This window comes from Globicephala melas, chromosome 13 (genome assembly GCF_963455315.2).
Source record: "Globicephala melas chromosome 13, mGloMel1.2, whole genome shotgun sequence".
NCBI lineage: Eukaryota > Metazoa > Chordata > Mammalia > Artiodactyla > Delphinidae > Globicephala > Globicephala melas.
In genome coordinates, this window is record NC_083326.1 from 51,818,399 (window position 1) to 51,834,091 (window position 15,693).

At 35.1% G+C, this 15,693-nt stretch overlaps 1 protein-coding gene and 1 non-coding gene across 4 annotated transcripts in view; one reads left to right on the forward strand and one right to left on the reverse strand.

The window, feature by feature from the left end:
- The window catches only part of THOC1 (THO complex subunit 1), a 42,971-nt gene that overhangs the window by 15,783 nt on the left and 11,495 nt on the right, over nucleotides 1–15,693 (reverse strand). For all 3 annotated transcript variants that reach the window (XM_060310831.1, XM_030842606.2, XM_060310832.2), the window contains 4 exons: nucleotides 11,970–12,052; nucleotides 8,990–9,063; nucleotides 7,546–7,654; nucleotides 6,238–6,369 (listed from right to left, as the gene is read on the reverse strand). In XM_060310831.1, the coding sequence (XP_060166814.1) occupies nucleotides 6,238–6,369; nucleotides 7,546–7,654; nucleotides 8,990–9,063; nucleotides 11,970–12,052 (398 nt within the window). The remainder of the gene's footprint in view (nucleotides 1–6,237; nucleotides 6,370–7,545; nucleotides 7,655–8,989; nucleotides 9,064–11,969; nucleotides 12,053–15,693) is intronic.
- Nucleotides 9,198–9,270, forward strand: TRNAR-CCU (transfer RNA arginine (anticodon CCU)). The gene has a single exon. It is a non-coding gene; the product is annotated as a tRNA-Arg (tRNA).

The following is a 15,693-nucleotide window of genomic DNA, read 5'->3' on the forward strand; positions in this document are numbered from 1 at the left end:
TCTTTGTGAATCCATTTTGGTAATTAAGTTTTTCTACAGAATTACTATTTCATTAGATTTAAATATAGTCTCTTACACATTTTACTGTCTCTGTATTTCCAATTACTCCTATTTTGTTTATTGGTACGTTTTCACTTTTTTCCTTAGTCAGGCCTGTTCTACAAGAACTTCTACAAAAATTCTTTTTATAAAATTTTTCTTTTCAAAGCCTTCGGTTTTCCTGATATGTTCTATAGTTTCTTTGTTCTATTTCATTAATTTGTGCTATTATTATTACTTACTTCTCTCTTGAGGTTTATTCCGTATCTTTTTTAGCTTCCTGAATTCTCAATTTGTCACTCTTAAATTTTTCATTAATGCATTTAAAGTGGTAATTTTTACCTCTCACTTTATTTGTGACCTACACACGTGACATAAAATACTTTGTCCTTCTTCAGAACTAGGCTCCAAATCCAGTCTACACTGGCAGGGTATTTTTTTAACCCTATCTTTAGTCTTTCCTAAATAGCTGCTTGGCATCACCAAAGAATTTACTCTTATCTTGCTTGCATAACTATGGATTGACTCACACACAGAAGGGATTCTAAAAATAATAAAGAATGATGAGTATGCTCTAAACTTTCCAATATGTTCAATGGTATTTATGGAGCTGCCCTGTGTCAGGCCCACAGAGTACAGGAGTGTCACAATAAAGAGAGCAGCTCATGCCTCCCACCTTGCAGACCATTTCAGATTGATTTTATGCATGTAAAACTTTAGTAATTGTGTTTACCTTTTCAGATGAGTGGAAGTACACCCATATGTTAAAACTGACATGAGTGTCAGCAAAAGTCTTCAAACAAACTGCAGTTTGTAAAACCCTAACGATTCATCAATGCCTTCATGCCATAGAACTGGAATTCAGCAGAGAAAGTCAAACATCAAAAGAGAATTCTGAAAAATAAACTAACCCAAGAGTTTGTATATATTTCAACTATAGTGGTTAGACACATTGCCTACAGCTCATATGACAATGAGATCTATAGTAAACAGAAGATTTGGTTTCTCTCCTTGTGAAATATTAATGGTAGGCCAACTAAATTTCTGATACTTCCCCAGTGGCCGCCCAAGGGCCAACACTGATGTGCTAGATAATGTTGTGTTAGATTACTTCAAAGCCTGGATCAAGTGTGTCAAATATTCTAATCACAGTTGTGAGAAGCCCAACCAGTTAACTCAGATGGATGGTGTCAAGACGTAAAGTCTAACAACTGATTTACATCAAGGTTCATCAGTGGAAAACATTGCTCCGTTCTTATTGAGAACTGCTGAGTGCTTATATGATTTTTAAAGTGTAAGGCCTTCCATCTTGGACCTATAAGAAAATGTCAGCACCACCCATTTAACAGCTTTTTGCTATAACTTTTTTTTCTCTGGGGGCACAGGGATCAATGATTTAGTTTCTACTTAAATTTCTGATAAATTCCAGGAACCTCATGGTACACTCCTGGAACTATTTGGAGGGCTGGCTCTTTCTCTGGCTGCAGACAAGGAAAACTCAAGTGGTGTTCCAGAGTTGTCCAAAAACCTCCCAGACCTGTTTAAAGGGAGTCCCATATGAGACAACTGATGAAACTAAAGGAAATTATAGGGAAGTGGTTAGCCTGCCTGTCTGTCTATAGGAGGGTCTCAGGTTGTAGTGTGTCTCATAAAAGATGAGACCTGTCTTTGCCTACACTACATAAACACTCAGCCTTGGCTCTCTCTCAAATTGATAAAGTATGAAAAATTTAAGGCTGTACTGATAGCTTCTTTCTGCCAGGAACTTTTTTTTTTTAAGTGACTAAAAGTTCTTATTTGAGAGCTCTTCATACAATGCAGAGTCTGGGAAGAATTGTTATTTCTCTTACCTCCATGAACAAGAATGGCCTAATGACCACACTAGTGTGTGACTGTGGGGCAACCACTCTGGTAACTGATAGCTCTGGAGTATTCCCCCGGATCTTTTTCATTAGGTCACTGAGTCTCAACTGTAAGGGGAAAAGGAGTCGGTATTCTGAAGAACTGGGTAACCCTGAAGCTCATACCTAGTTACTGGCTGGGCTTTTTTCTGTAAGGACTCAAAGATATAAAAATACATTCCTTTAACCATCATGCTAACACTCATGATACTTGGAATTTTGTTTTAAAATGCTGGTTCTACTTTTACATGCTACACAGTACTGAGGGAGAAATTCCTATAATAGTACAGTGCCCTTCACACAGTATGATAAACTGGACAATTAGAGGTGAAATCCTCCCTTAAAATTTCTGAGTATGACTCTGGACTAAACTTAAGGAACCGGCAGTTCTCCACTAAAAATAATAATCCAGGGATTATTTTGCTACGTTAACAAGGGAACTATATTGTTGGAAATTAGTGTTTACAATCATACCCTAGGCATGAGTTTCTAGTGGAAACTTCCACCTTTAAGAAAGAAGGTATGATAAGTTAGAAACATATCTATTTTATCTGTAAAATCTGTGCCTACCTGAAGCTGCTACATGATTGGCCTGTCTCTAACTAGAAAGGTTATATCATCCTTCCTAAGAATGATATAAGGAAAACTCTCCTAAGAAAAAGTTTGACCACATTCATGTAAGCAAAACACAAGGGTTCTGGGTAATAACACGGCCATCAAATGAGGCTATATGCTCTATTTGAGTGATGAAAGACCTAACCTTGTAATGACAAGACCACTCTCCTAAACCTGCTCACCACTGAAAAGATGGGCTATAGAATTATACTCTAAATAATTAAATGGCTTTTGATTTCACTTAAGCTAGCTCTCACTGGCAAGAAATATATCCCTGAAAAATCAAGAGTGTTTCTGTCCTTTACCAAATCTACAACCAGAAGAAAGTAACATTAGATTGGCACATACTTAGGGATGGCCTTTTCAGAAATCCTGGGATGTAAAACATCATGTAAGGTGTTACAGAAATGCTAGAAGGCTCCTTTTAGTGAAGCAGTAAAACTTATCAAATGGTGCTATAGGTGGTGCATTACAAATATTTTCACTTGGATGCTGAGTAATAAACATTGGAAATACATACGAAAAATACGAAGATTGCACAGGAAGGGTTCTTTTATAGGTTGAAATTTAAGATAAAGTTACTGCTTAAGAGGCAACAAATGGAAGTGAAGATGCAAAACATCACATGCCTTACATTCTTTGTTGCAATTCTCTGTGCCTTTTTTCTTTCCCATATTGTAAAGTTTTAAGCTTCTAAAACCTGCTTTTCCCTCTATCAAAACGTTACCTAATGGAATTCCAGTGCTTAACCCTGAAAGCTCATGCTGTCTGCATTGCTGGTGAAACAAAGCTCACAAAGAGTCAGTAAGGGAGACACTATTCAGGGACCAGTTCTGATAAAGTGGTGAATGGAGATCGATACAAAAGCACTGATTTTACATTCCAGTGTGGAGATGTCTCTGAAAATGTATAATCCTGCTGCTTTCTAAAATGTCCTTGGAAATGTCAACTGTCCAAAAAAAAAAAATCTTTTAAGATATCCAGGGTTTTCAAATAGTTGTCATGTCCTGAGAAATGTGACCTTTAACTGCTAAAAGCATACAACTCTTACTGGTTGTTGTATTTTTTAACTGTTTTGCCCTGATAATATTATTTAAATTGATATCTCAAGCTTTCTGAAAGGTATATATCTTTGGGAAGCTTCTTTGTTAAATTAGAGGAGGTTTTGGAATTTTCTTCCCTTTCTACATATGGTAAAATAAAATTTTGAATTCTTTATTCAACCAAAGAGTTTTATATGTCTGTTTCATTTAAATTAATAAATATATCTGGATTTTAAAAAAAATCCAATGTGATAATCTCTATTAGGTAAATTAAATCAGTTTATGCAGTCATTACTGATATATTTGGACTTACCTACCCTTCTCTCTTTTTTTCCTCCCTTCCTGCCATCTGTTGGATTTATAACGTAGTCTATATTCCTTCTTGTCCCCTTTTTTAACCCCTTGCCATTTGAGAGCTACAGGATGTTTTTCCTTTGGTGGTTTCCCTTTTAATATAATAATGTCTAAAGTTATTCAGCATTCCTTTTCTCCTCCTGAGGATTACAAGGACTGTAGCATATGCTTAAATTACTCACTAAACATCTGTTTTCCCCTCTCTGATTCTTATTGTTATCTAGTTTACATACTACATTAAAATTTTTTAAAAAATCAGTTATTATGACTTTTTTGTTTTTAGTCAATAGTAAACTGAAATATTTTTCAATTTCTGTGCTCACAATTGCTTTCTGTATTCCACTCCTTTCTTATGGATTCATTTTCCTTCTTCCTGAAGATCATCCTTTAGTAGTTTTTCACAATGATGGTCTTAGAGTGGTATGCTTTCCTGGTCTTAGAATGAAAATGTCTTTATTTCCTCTACAGTCTTGAGTGCATTTAGCTGGGTATGAAATTCTGGACTGATAGTTTTTTCTCAGAAATATTTCTCCACTGTTTTCTGGTATCTATTATTGATAACTGTTAGAAATCTGTTCCTTTCCAGTATATTTGTGTTTTTTTCCTCCCCTCTTTGGTGGCTTTTAAGGTTTTCTCTCTATACCTGCAGTTACAGCATAATGTACTGAAGTATGGATTCACCTTTCTTTATCCTGCTTGGTAGTTGTAGCACACTTTTAATCTGAGAACTTGGGACTTCCTTCAGTCCTTTAGTTTCTCCAATATTCTCTCCATTTTGTTCTTTGGCAATCCTACTTAGATATATGCTAGAATTTCTCAATCTATCTTCCATCGCTCTTAACTGCTTTCAGGTTGACCAAAAAAATCTGTCTCTGTGCTGTGTTCTGGGTGAACTTCTCATCATTAGTACTCTTGTCATCTATGTCCAAACTATAGTTTAATTCTATGTGCTGTGCTTTGGTTTCAATGATCATATATTTTCATTTTCAAGAATCCCAATTAGTTGTCATATTAAACTTTCCTATTTCATTTCAACTGAAATGTTTCAGTTTCACAATTTCTTACTCTCCATGGAGGCTGTACTATCAATTATCTCTTTGATTATCCAAAACATATATATTTTAAAGTCTTGGTCAGGCTATGTATCTAAAATAAACAAAGATCATCCCTTGTTGGTGATCTTTCTTAGCACTGGATTTCGGAATTTTAATTTATCAGAAAGTTTTGAATGGAAGGCTTTTGTTTTGGGATTGTTGCTTATTTCTTCTTCTTTATCTCTGTGTATACCTTTTTCTATCTAGTAGTTTTGTGCTTTCTTTCACCAGGTCCATGGGCCCAAGTCTAGAAAACAGTCTCATGATGACTTTTTGGAACAGCTGTTTCATGAGTATACTGGGGATATCTCATATCTGGTCATAGAGCAAGCAGAGGACACAAAGTTGTGCCTTTGTTATCCCTAGACCCACAGCTTGCTATGAAACCACAGCCTTTGGCAGAAGACTGGTAATATCTACCTTAGCTTCTTTTCAAAAGTGGGTTAAGTTCTACCCCAGTCTCTGGCTTCAAGCAGTGAATATGGCTCTGGCTCCTGGTCCCACATGGATCTGGTCTCACTTGTAGCCAAGCTCCTGGTTGCCACCACCTGCTTGGAATATACAGTCAGCAGGCCCAAGGCTTCATTTTCACTTATTACTTGGCAGTTCTGGTCTGTGAAGATATTTATCTTGTCTCTGGAAGCCCAGCTTTGTCTTTTTGGTTTTCTCTTTTTATATTTTACCTGTCATTGCTATGTGTTTGGAGCAAAGGGAGTGAATCGAAACACAAACTCAATGTGCCATCTTGACTAGAAACTTGCATAATGCCTTAGCATTGTATTTGAACAAAATTTACTTATTACTTATTAAACTGTGTAAATAAGATTAACAGGGAATTTTAAAACCCCTTATTTGTACCTAAATGGCAAACTATACAAAATATTTTCATAAATGCAAATGAAATCCTAACTTGAGGTTCAGAATATATGTACTTGAAAGTAACTAAAATGTATTTAATCCAAAGTAAATCTACAAAACAGACAATGCAGAACAACTTTTCACCTTTGAAATTAAATTAGTCTTACTTCTACAAGAAGAAATAGGACTCTCAAACTAACATTTGTCAGTTTCAACCAAAAATAAAGTAAGAAATTTTTCTACTGTATTTAACTTAAAAGGATATCAGCTAAATAGAGAAAACAAAAATAAAAACATTTCTTACTATGCTTAGTGAAAAAGAAAGATTTATACCTTTTCACTTGTTAAAAACTTTGCAAAATATACATGCTCTCCTCCTGTTTTCAATTCTTCCATCTTTTTCCTTGAGGCCTGAGTATCATCTAATTTATAACTCTTAAAAACAGCTAGAACTTCTTCAGAATACTGCAAAGTAAAAATATCAATTAGTTTTATTTGGCATTGTTGCCCAATCATTTGTTTAGTGCTTTTCTTTATCAAAATAATGTACAATTTATTCCCAGTTAATCGTATATGCATCCTTAAGGCACACTAAACAAGAAAAATTATGACAGCAAAATGAGGGTAAAACTATTTTTTGTGAGATATCATGGTTACTGTAAAAGTAGGAATAAACTCTCTACTTCTGGAAAAATGTGATTTCTTATGCAGTTTGTGTAAGGGGCAAACAGAGAAAGGAATGCTTTGCGAGTATACAGAAATTTACCAGTAAAAGTAGCTGTTTAATCAGCAATGGAACTCTCAAGCATTTCTTGTGCTAAAACACTGTGACCAAATAAAAAAATGATGTCAAAGCCTATCCAGTTGAGGAACAATTCCAGATGATTTCTCACTTACCACTTAATCTGAATTTGGACAGTTATGGGGAAAAAAAAGATACTTCATATAAAATAAAAACTTTAAAAAGTAACACAGAAAACACACCACGCTACTTTTAAGAGCTACCTATTAACTTTAGATTTTGATTACAACAAAAAGGACAAACTGACCTTTAAGGAGCCAAGAAAAAGAAATACAGAGGATTCTTATAATAAAGAGGTTAGTAAACTTTTCCTGTAAACAGTCAGATAGTAAATATTTTAGACTATATGGCTCATATGGTCTCAATCACAACTACTCAAGTCAGCCATTATAGCACAAAAACAACCACAGATAACACGTAAATGATTGGTGTCGCTGTGTGACAAAATTAACTTTGTCCGCAAAAGTAGGCAGTAGGCTGGATGTAGTCCAAAGCCATAGTATGCAGAGTCCTATTCTTAAAGGATAGCTGAAATAATTTTGTGCAAAGGCAGGATGTATTCTGCAAAAGTTCATCAATTGACAATACTCACTATGTAAAAAAAAAAAAAAAGCAAGGCTGTAATTACTAAATTTTAATCCTCAAGTCATTTATAAACTACTCTCAAAATCAATTGTTTATATATTAATTTACAATTTAGCTTCTCTATTATGAAATAGGTATAAAAACATAAGAGGTAGAACTATATAGTGAAAAGTATGCTGGACAAGAGTCAAGTTCTGACTCTGCCATTAGCTATAAAATATTGGGCTTTTGGTAGTCTGTAATTGGCAACTCACCTTGAGAAAAGTTTTCCATGAAATTTTCTCATAGCATTGCACAGGGTTCCTAAAGTAATCCTGAAGTGACCAAAATTTTCGGTACAGGTTGTAATCAATTGGAATGGAGCTGATAAAATAAATGTTACATTAAATAAATCATTTAAGTTCTTTTAGAAATATCTAAATGCTTTGACTTTTCTTGGGTCACATATCCTCTGAAAAAGGTAATGAAAGCCATGGCTTCTTTCCCCAGAAAAGTACACAAATTCATAAATATTTATATAAACGTCTATAAATAATTTCAGGGGGTTCATAGACCCCTATTCCCTCTTTATCTTCAGTGGTGGAACCCCTGAATTTTGGCTGGATACATTCAGAATTTAAGGCTCTCTTTCCCAACCTCTCCTGCACTAGGTGTGGCCATGTGATTAAATTCTGGCCAGTCAGTGGGGAGCGGAAGTCATATGTCTCATATGCGCTATGTTTTACCATTTTCCCTTTTTGCTGGCTAGAATGCAGATATGATGATGAACCATCCTGGACTATATGAAAAAGAGCAAATACCAAGGCATGGTGGAACAAGAAATTAGAAGGAACATGGGTCCCTAGACAATCTCCTTGAAGAGTGCTACTGCATCAGCCCTGAACACCTGTCTTCTGAACACCTGTCTTCAGACTTTTACATGAGAAAGAAATCAATTTCTATGTTGTTTAAGCTAATGTTAATTTGACTCTAATGGTAAAAGCCCTAGGCATTATATCCTAACCAACACACTAAGACCTAGTATGAAACAAACACATTAGATAAATACCAACTTAGTATTACAAAAATGGCGTTACTAATTCAATTTCTAATTAGGCTATGTTACAAATCTTCAGTGCCAATACATATTTTTTTTAAACATCTTTATTGGAGTATAATTGCTTTACAGTGTTGTGTTAGTTTCTGCTATATAACAAAGTGAATCAGCTATATGTATATGTATACTATCTTACTCCACTCTTTCCAAATAAACCTTAACAAGTTGAACCTATGGATTACAGTTAGCATCTGTGCTAAGCTTCATGCCCATACAAATATTCCAAGTAAGACTGTAATTTTATATGGGAAACAGGAAGTAGGTTTAGTGATCCACACAGCACCATGATCTCAAAATGAAATGGAAGGGAGAAGGGAAGGAGTGCGTAGGTTGCCTGTGGTTGGCTTTTCAAACGTTATGAATATATATAAGGTAGGTTACACCTAAACAACGGACTGCCTGCACACAATTTAGAAACCAACTGATACAGCCCATTAGTGATTTTGGAGTTGTAATTTTAAGTGATATACATTAAAGTTACAAACAAAAGAAATCTATAAGCATGATCTCCTTGCTCCCTGTCTACGTTCTCACCTTAGTACCTGATAAGTCATAAGGTATTATCTTTGTAAATCAAGAAATCTGAACTTCTAAACACTCACCAAGTTGTTGGAGCTTCATCATCCCCCATTTCACCTTCTTCCACATCCATTCCTTCTTCTCTGTCCTCCATGTGCTAAATTAAAAGAACGTACATCCTGTCATGAAGCAGTTGTCAAGCAGAGGAGAATTCTATATGACAGGGATCCGAGAACTCAAGAGCGGTATGACAATAATATAAGACAGCCATGAAGACATGGTGCAAGGACCTCCCTGGTGGTCCAGTGGGTAAGACTCTGCACTCCTAATGCAGAGGGCCCGGGTTCGATCCCTGGTCAGGAAACTAGATCCCACATGCATGCCGCAACTAAGAGTCTGCATGCTGCAACTAAGATCCCGCATGCCGCAACTAAGAACAGTTGCAGCCAAAATAAATATTAAACAAATAAATATTAAATATTTATATAAATAAATAAATAATAAAAGAATATAAATACCTATTCATTAAAAACAATAACAACAACAAAAAACGTAGTGCAAAGTTTTAAACCAGTACTTTTCCTAACACATTCAGTACATTCTCTCTGGGAATAGAGAATCTATGGCAAAATATGATTTGGAAACATAGTATACAAAAAGTGAGAAGATCATTAGTACACTAAGGATTCCAAGAACCACAGTAAATAACTCAAAGCGATTTAAGTAGTTTTTGTCCCCAACTTTAATTTGACCTTGAAAATCTTCCCCCGCCTGTACACATAACACTTATTATCTGGGAACACTTTAGGATATGCTGGGTGTACAGCTCCATATTGAAAAAAAATTTTTTTAATAATTAATTTTTATTGGAGTATAGTTGCTTTATGATGTTGTGTTAGTTTCTACTGTAAAGCAAAATGAATCAGCTATACGTATACATATATCCCCTCGTTTTTGGATTTCCTCTCCTTTTAGATTACCACAGAACATTGAGTAGAGTTCGCTGTGCTATACAGTAGGTTCTCATCAGTTATCTCTTTTATACATAGTATAGTGTATATATGTCAATCCCAATCTTCCAATTCATCCCACCCCCCCCACTTTAAAATAACAAGTTTACATAGAATAGTCCAAGAAATACCTAAAAGATACATAAAAGGGAAAGGCAGATTTTGAAAAATCTTAAAGTCAATATCATTTCCAAATTGACAATGATTACAATTTAAGGGATAAATTAAGTAAAGTACTCTGATTAATTTACAGTGAAATATTAGTTACATCTAATTAATAATTTTTTAAACTTTATAACTTGCTCTTAAATGAAGAGCAGGTGCTGAATGTCCAAAAATTTGCCAGCTCTGGACTGTCTTCTGGACACTTCAAAAATAATCTTTAGGGGGTGTCCCTGGTGGCACAGTGATTAAGAATCTGCCTGCCAATGCAGGGGGACATGGGTTCGAGCCTTGGCCTGGGAAGATCCCACATGCTGTGGAGAAACCTAAGCCTGTGCACCGCAACTACTGAGCCTGCGCTCTAGAGCCCGTGAGCCACAACTACTGAAGCCTGTGTGCCTAGAGCCCATGCTCTGCAACAAGAGAAGCCACCGCAATGAGAAGCCCGCGCACCACAACGAAGAGTGGCCCCGACTCGCCGCAACTAGAGAAAGCCCGTGCACAGCAACGAAGACCCAACGCACCAATAAATAAATAGACAGATAAATAAGTAAATAATCTTTAAAAATAAAGTTGATCTTGCTGATGTCCTTTTGAAAAAATCAGTGGGCAAATGATGGATTACTTAACAAATGGTTCTGAGATAACTGGCTCACCATTTAGAAAAAATTAAATTATAACTCAACTTACTCCAAACCCCAACCTTCCTGCTGGGTAAAAGATTTAAAAGAAAAAATAAAATCATAAAAGCACCAGAAGAAAACAAAGAATTACATACTCCTGTGGAGTGGAAGCCTTCAGTATGACACAAGGCTAGAAACACTAAAACAAAAGACCAACAAATGTTAATATTACTATATCCAAATTTAATAGCTCCATATAGAAAACTATAAAGTTACAAGAAAAACCATAAACTGAGGAAAAAAATGTATCAACACACAGTAGGAATGAATTAATAATATTCTATATAATGAGTTTCTACACATCAACAGTAAAAGACGTTTCAGCAGTAAAATGGGCAAATGTCATGAATAGGCAATTCTCTTCCTCATTGTTTCTAATCAGCACAGAAGAAAAATAAATTCCAATGAATATGCAGTAAGTTCCTCGACTTCATTAATAACCAAAGAAATGTAAGTTAAAACAAAGACGACTTACCTTTCAAGTATGTATCAATTAAGCAAAAATTTTTAAAAACTGGTAATTCCCCATGTTGGCGTGAGGCTGTGGGGAAATGGGAAGGCATTCTCTATGTGCCACTGGGGTGGTATAAATGGGTACAACTTTTTTGAGAAGTACCCGGGCAACAGTTATCAAAATTTGATATATATGCATTTATTTTGACACAGAAATTTCACCTATCAAAATTTATCCTAAGGAGACACAGGCATAATTTAGCAATGATAGACAAAATACTATTTACTATAATGTTGTTAACAAGTTTTCACTATTAGAGATTATCTAAATGCTCAGTAACAGGAGACTGTGATATACCCAAAGACTTATCATGAGACATTAAAACACAGAGACAAATCTAAATGTACTGATGCAGAAATGCAACCATTTCATACTGTTAAAAGAAGAAAGTGATTTTCAGAACAGTATGTATTGTATGACCTCAATTTTGGAATACAACTACATATACACAGAAAGTCCTGTAAGGACAAAAAAAGAATGTTAAGAGTGGTTATCTTTGGGGCCTTGGATTATGGGGTAGCTGTACTTTTTATTTTAAATATTTCTATTTTGTTTGCATTTTTTTCTACACAGAATACATATTATTTCTATAAATTGAAAACAAAGGTTTTTAAAATTTTTGATTTAGAAGACCCATTCATCTGAGTTATCTCAATAACAAAATATGTTATGTTAGATTTCATATCAGCCTCACCTTTTGACCCAATGTGCTTTCCTGCTCATTGGTATTGAAAACAGTGACATTTTCCAGATTAAACTGACTCTGCAAGTTAAGACCTATTAAAAAAAAAAAAAGATTTTCAAAGCAAATCCATCAAACACCTAAACTTGTTTAAGAGTATAACTTTGTTGTCATATAACCAAAATACATAAAATGATAAATCCATAATTAAGCAAAAGATCAAGTCAGAATAACATCACACTTGATTTTCAAATTCTTTCTAAAATTCATTTCTTTTAAGGTGCCTTTAGAGTATGCTGAATTCTGTATACACTGTGACAGATATATTGATCCTTGTTATTTATGAATATTCTAGAACAATTTTACAGAATGCAATATGTAGTAATTTATAATTTTGCTGAAGCACAAGTAGAAATTGTATTATTCAAAAAGTGTGAATGTATAACAATATTTATAGGAAATATAGTTAGTGAGGGCCAGGTTTCTCGCTGTCAGGGAAAGAAGTTATAAATAAGCAGATCTATTGGTGCTAGATTAGACTCACAAGTTATCAGTCACTATGATAACATTGTTTTTGTTGTTGGTCATTAAAAAAAATGTAGACAGATACAGAAATACAGATACAGAAATACATGTTAGTATACATATGTATCTTTCCAAGCTCTGTCTACTGAGAGGGCTTAGAAGCAGTGATATTCTAGTAACAAATAGCATTATCTAGGTCCCAGATCTTGTCTTCTAAACACCATTTTTAAGTAAAACAAATCAGGCTCTTTGGAGAAGTGGCTGATTCCAGGGGTTGGGCAGGGAAAATACAAGATGTGCCTGGACTATCCTCGCCTACATGAAAGAGCTCCCAATGGGGAAAACTATAATAATTTGAGCAACAAAGTAAATAATGATATTATGAGATTATAACCCATATAAAATAAATATCCATGAGTTCATACTGAAATAGATGACTGAATTACAAGTAAACAAAGGAGAAGAGACAACTCTTCTTTTCTTTTTTTTTTGGCTGCACTGCGAGGCTTGTAGGATCTTAGTTCCCTGACCAGGGATCAAACCCAGGCCCCCTGCATTGGAAACGCAGAGTCTTAACCACTGGACCGCCCGGGAATTCCCAAGACAACTCACCTTTAGAGAAGACTCCCAATTCATAAACGTAGAAGGAATGAAAGGAATAGAAAATCACCACCAGGACAACCTAATAATAATCACTGCAGGCAAGATCCACTGATGAACAGTACTAAACTCAGCCGGCAAAGGTCTAAGGAGAAAAAGTATCTGCATAGCCTCGAAGTATCTCCCTCCAAATATTTATTAATTACAAAGGGGAAAATAGTAACTTTGTAGTAGAGAAATATGGTGATCAAGGATAATATCTTAAATAAGTGATGAAAGATAACACCCCCAGTAAAAAGACACATCAATACCATGTTGAAACGATGCACTGAGAAGGGCCCATCACCTCTGTGGTCTTCTTCCCCAAATCTATAACCTCAATCTAATTATGAAAAACATCACACAAACATGAATTGGAGGGCATTCTACGAATTATCTGACCAGTGCTCTTCAAAACTGTCAAGGTCATGAAAAAATAGCAAAGACTGAGGAACTGTCACTGACTGGGTAGATTGGGGAGATTAAAGTGACATCACAACTAAGTAATACAGGATCCCAGATTGGATCCTTAAAAAAGAAAGCACTGATAAAACTGGTAAAATCCAAATAAAGTCTGTAGCTAACAGTGCTGCACCAATGTTGATTTCTTAGTTTTGATAACTGTACCATGGCATGTAAGAGGTTAACATTAGGTGAAGCTATTTGGGTACTCTATACTATCTTTGCAACTCTTCATGTCTAAAGTTATTTTAAAACAAGAAGTTTTTTTTAAAAGCTAGTATGCTAGATGACGTCATTAAGCTAGTGAATGAACCTGGCTGACCATTTAGCATTGACTACTTAAAATATCTTTGTCCATTTTCTGTTTATTACTCAACAAAGCACATGCCATAATTCTCAGGTTAAAAATCTCAGTCATACTTTACTAAATTTAATGGGTAAATTACATGTGAAGACAGCTTTCTGAAGGTCTTGGGATATACTCTAGTGAATCTTATGCAATCAAATGTAAAAAAAGAAGAAAAAATACTGCAAGAAGATATCCCCAAATGCCAACCTAGCTTATGTTAGGGTGACAGGATTGATTATGATTTTTTTTTCCCTTCATTTTCCAAATTTTCTGAAACAAGGTTGGGTAATTTTATAATTTAAAAATTAAATTTAAAAATATAATTTATTAAAAGATATATATATAGTTTAAAGCTACCTTTAGCAATTATTGTTAGTCTTTCAACTAGTTAATAAGAAAAAAGTGATTTCTCTATGTCTTGTCAATCTAGGAATGTAGCATATTGAAAAAGAGGTTAAAATGTTTTTTTAAAAATGAGAGTGGAGGCTAGAGATCAACAGGAAGGACTAAAGAATGGCTGAGAATTGAAACCTTGTTTTTATGTTTTCTGTAAATTCCAGAAAAAGAAATCACAAATCAGTACTTATGAAGGGGCACTTCATTTCACAAAGAGATAGAATTTCATTCATCAAATATTTAAATAGTGCCTAGATATCTGGTATTAGAAGTTACTAGGCACAGAAAATACAGAGGTGAACAACACAAACACACTGAAAATGCCAGGTGGTGCTAAATTCTAAGAAGAGATTTGAAATCAGGTGGTGATAATGGGTTACTGTGGTGGCAGGTTTAGATTAGATGCTCAAAGACAGCCTCTCTAAGGTAGTAAAATTTAAACCGAGATTGAGTGACAGCAAAAGTCAGTAATGTGACAATAACGAACAAAAGGATTACAGACAGCAGAATGAGTGCCAAGGTCCTAAGGTTCAATTGATCTTGATATTTTGAAGGTAAAAAGAAGGCAAGATGCCAATTCAGTGGGAAAAGAATAGTTTTTTCAACAAATGGTGCTGGGACAACTGGGTATCCACATATAAAAAGAATGAAATTAGAACCCCACCTCACACCACATACAAAAATTAACTCAAAATGGATCATATACCTAAATGTAAGAGCTAAAACTCTTAGAAGAAAACACAGATGTAAATCTTTGTGACTCTGGGTTAGGCCAGGGGTCCCCAACCCCCAGGCCGTGGACCAGTAGCGGTCAGCGGCCTGTTAGGAACCGGGTCACACAGCAGGAGGTGAACAGCAGGGGAGTGATTGAAGCTTCACCTGCCGCTCCCCATCGCTAGAATCATCGCCTGAACCAGTCTGTGGAAAAACTGTCTTTCACGAAACCAGTCCCTGGTGCCAAAAAGGTCAGGGACTGCTGGGTTAGACAACAGTTTCTTAGATACGACACCAAGAGCACCAGCAACAAAAGAAAAAATAGATATATTAAACTTCATCAAAATTTGAAACTTTTTTGCTGCAAACAACACGATCAAGAAAGTGAAAAGGAAATCCACAGAATGGGAGAAAATATTTACAAATTATTTATCTGATAAGGGTCTAGTATCCAGAATATAATAAGAACTTGTACAACTAAGTAATAAAAAGACAAATAACCCAATTTTTAAAATGGGCAAAGAATCTTAATAGACTATTTCTTTAAGGAAGACATGCAAATGATCAGTAAGCACATGAAAAGATGCTTAACATCTTTAGTCATTACAAAAATGCAAACCCAAACCATGAGATACCACTGTACACTCCCTA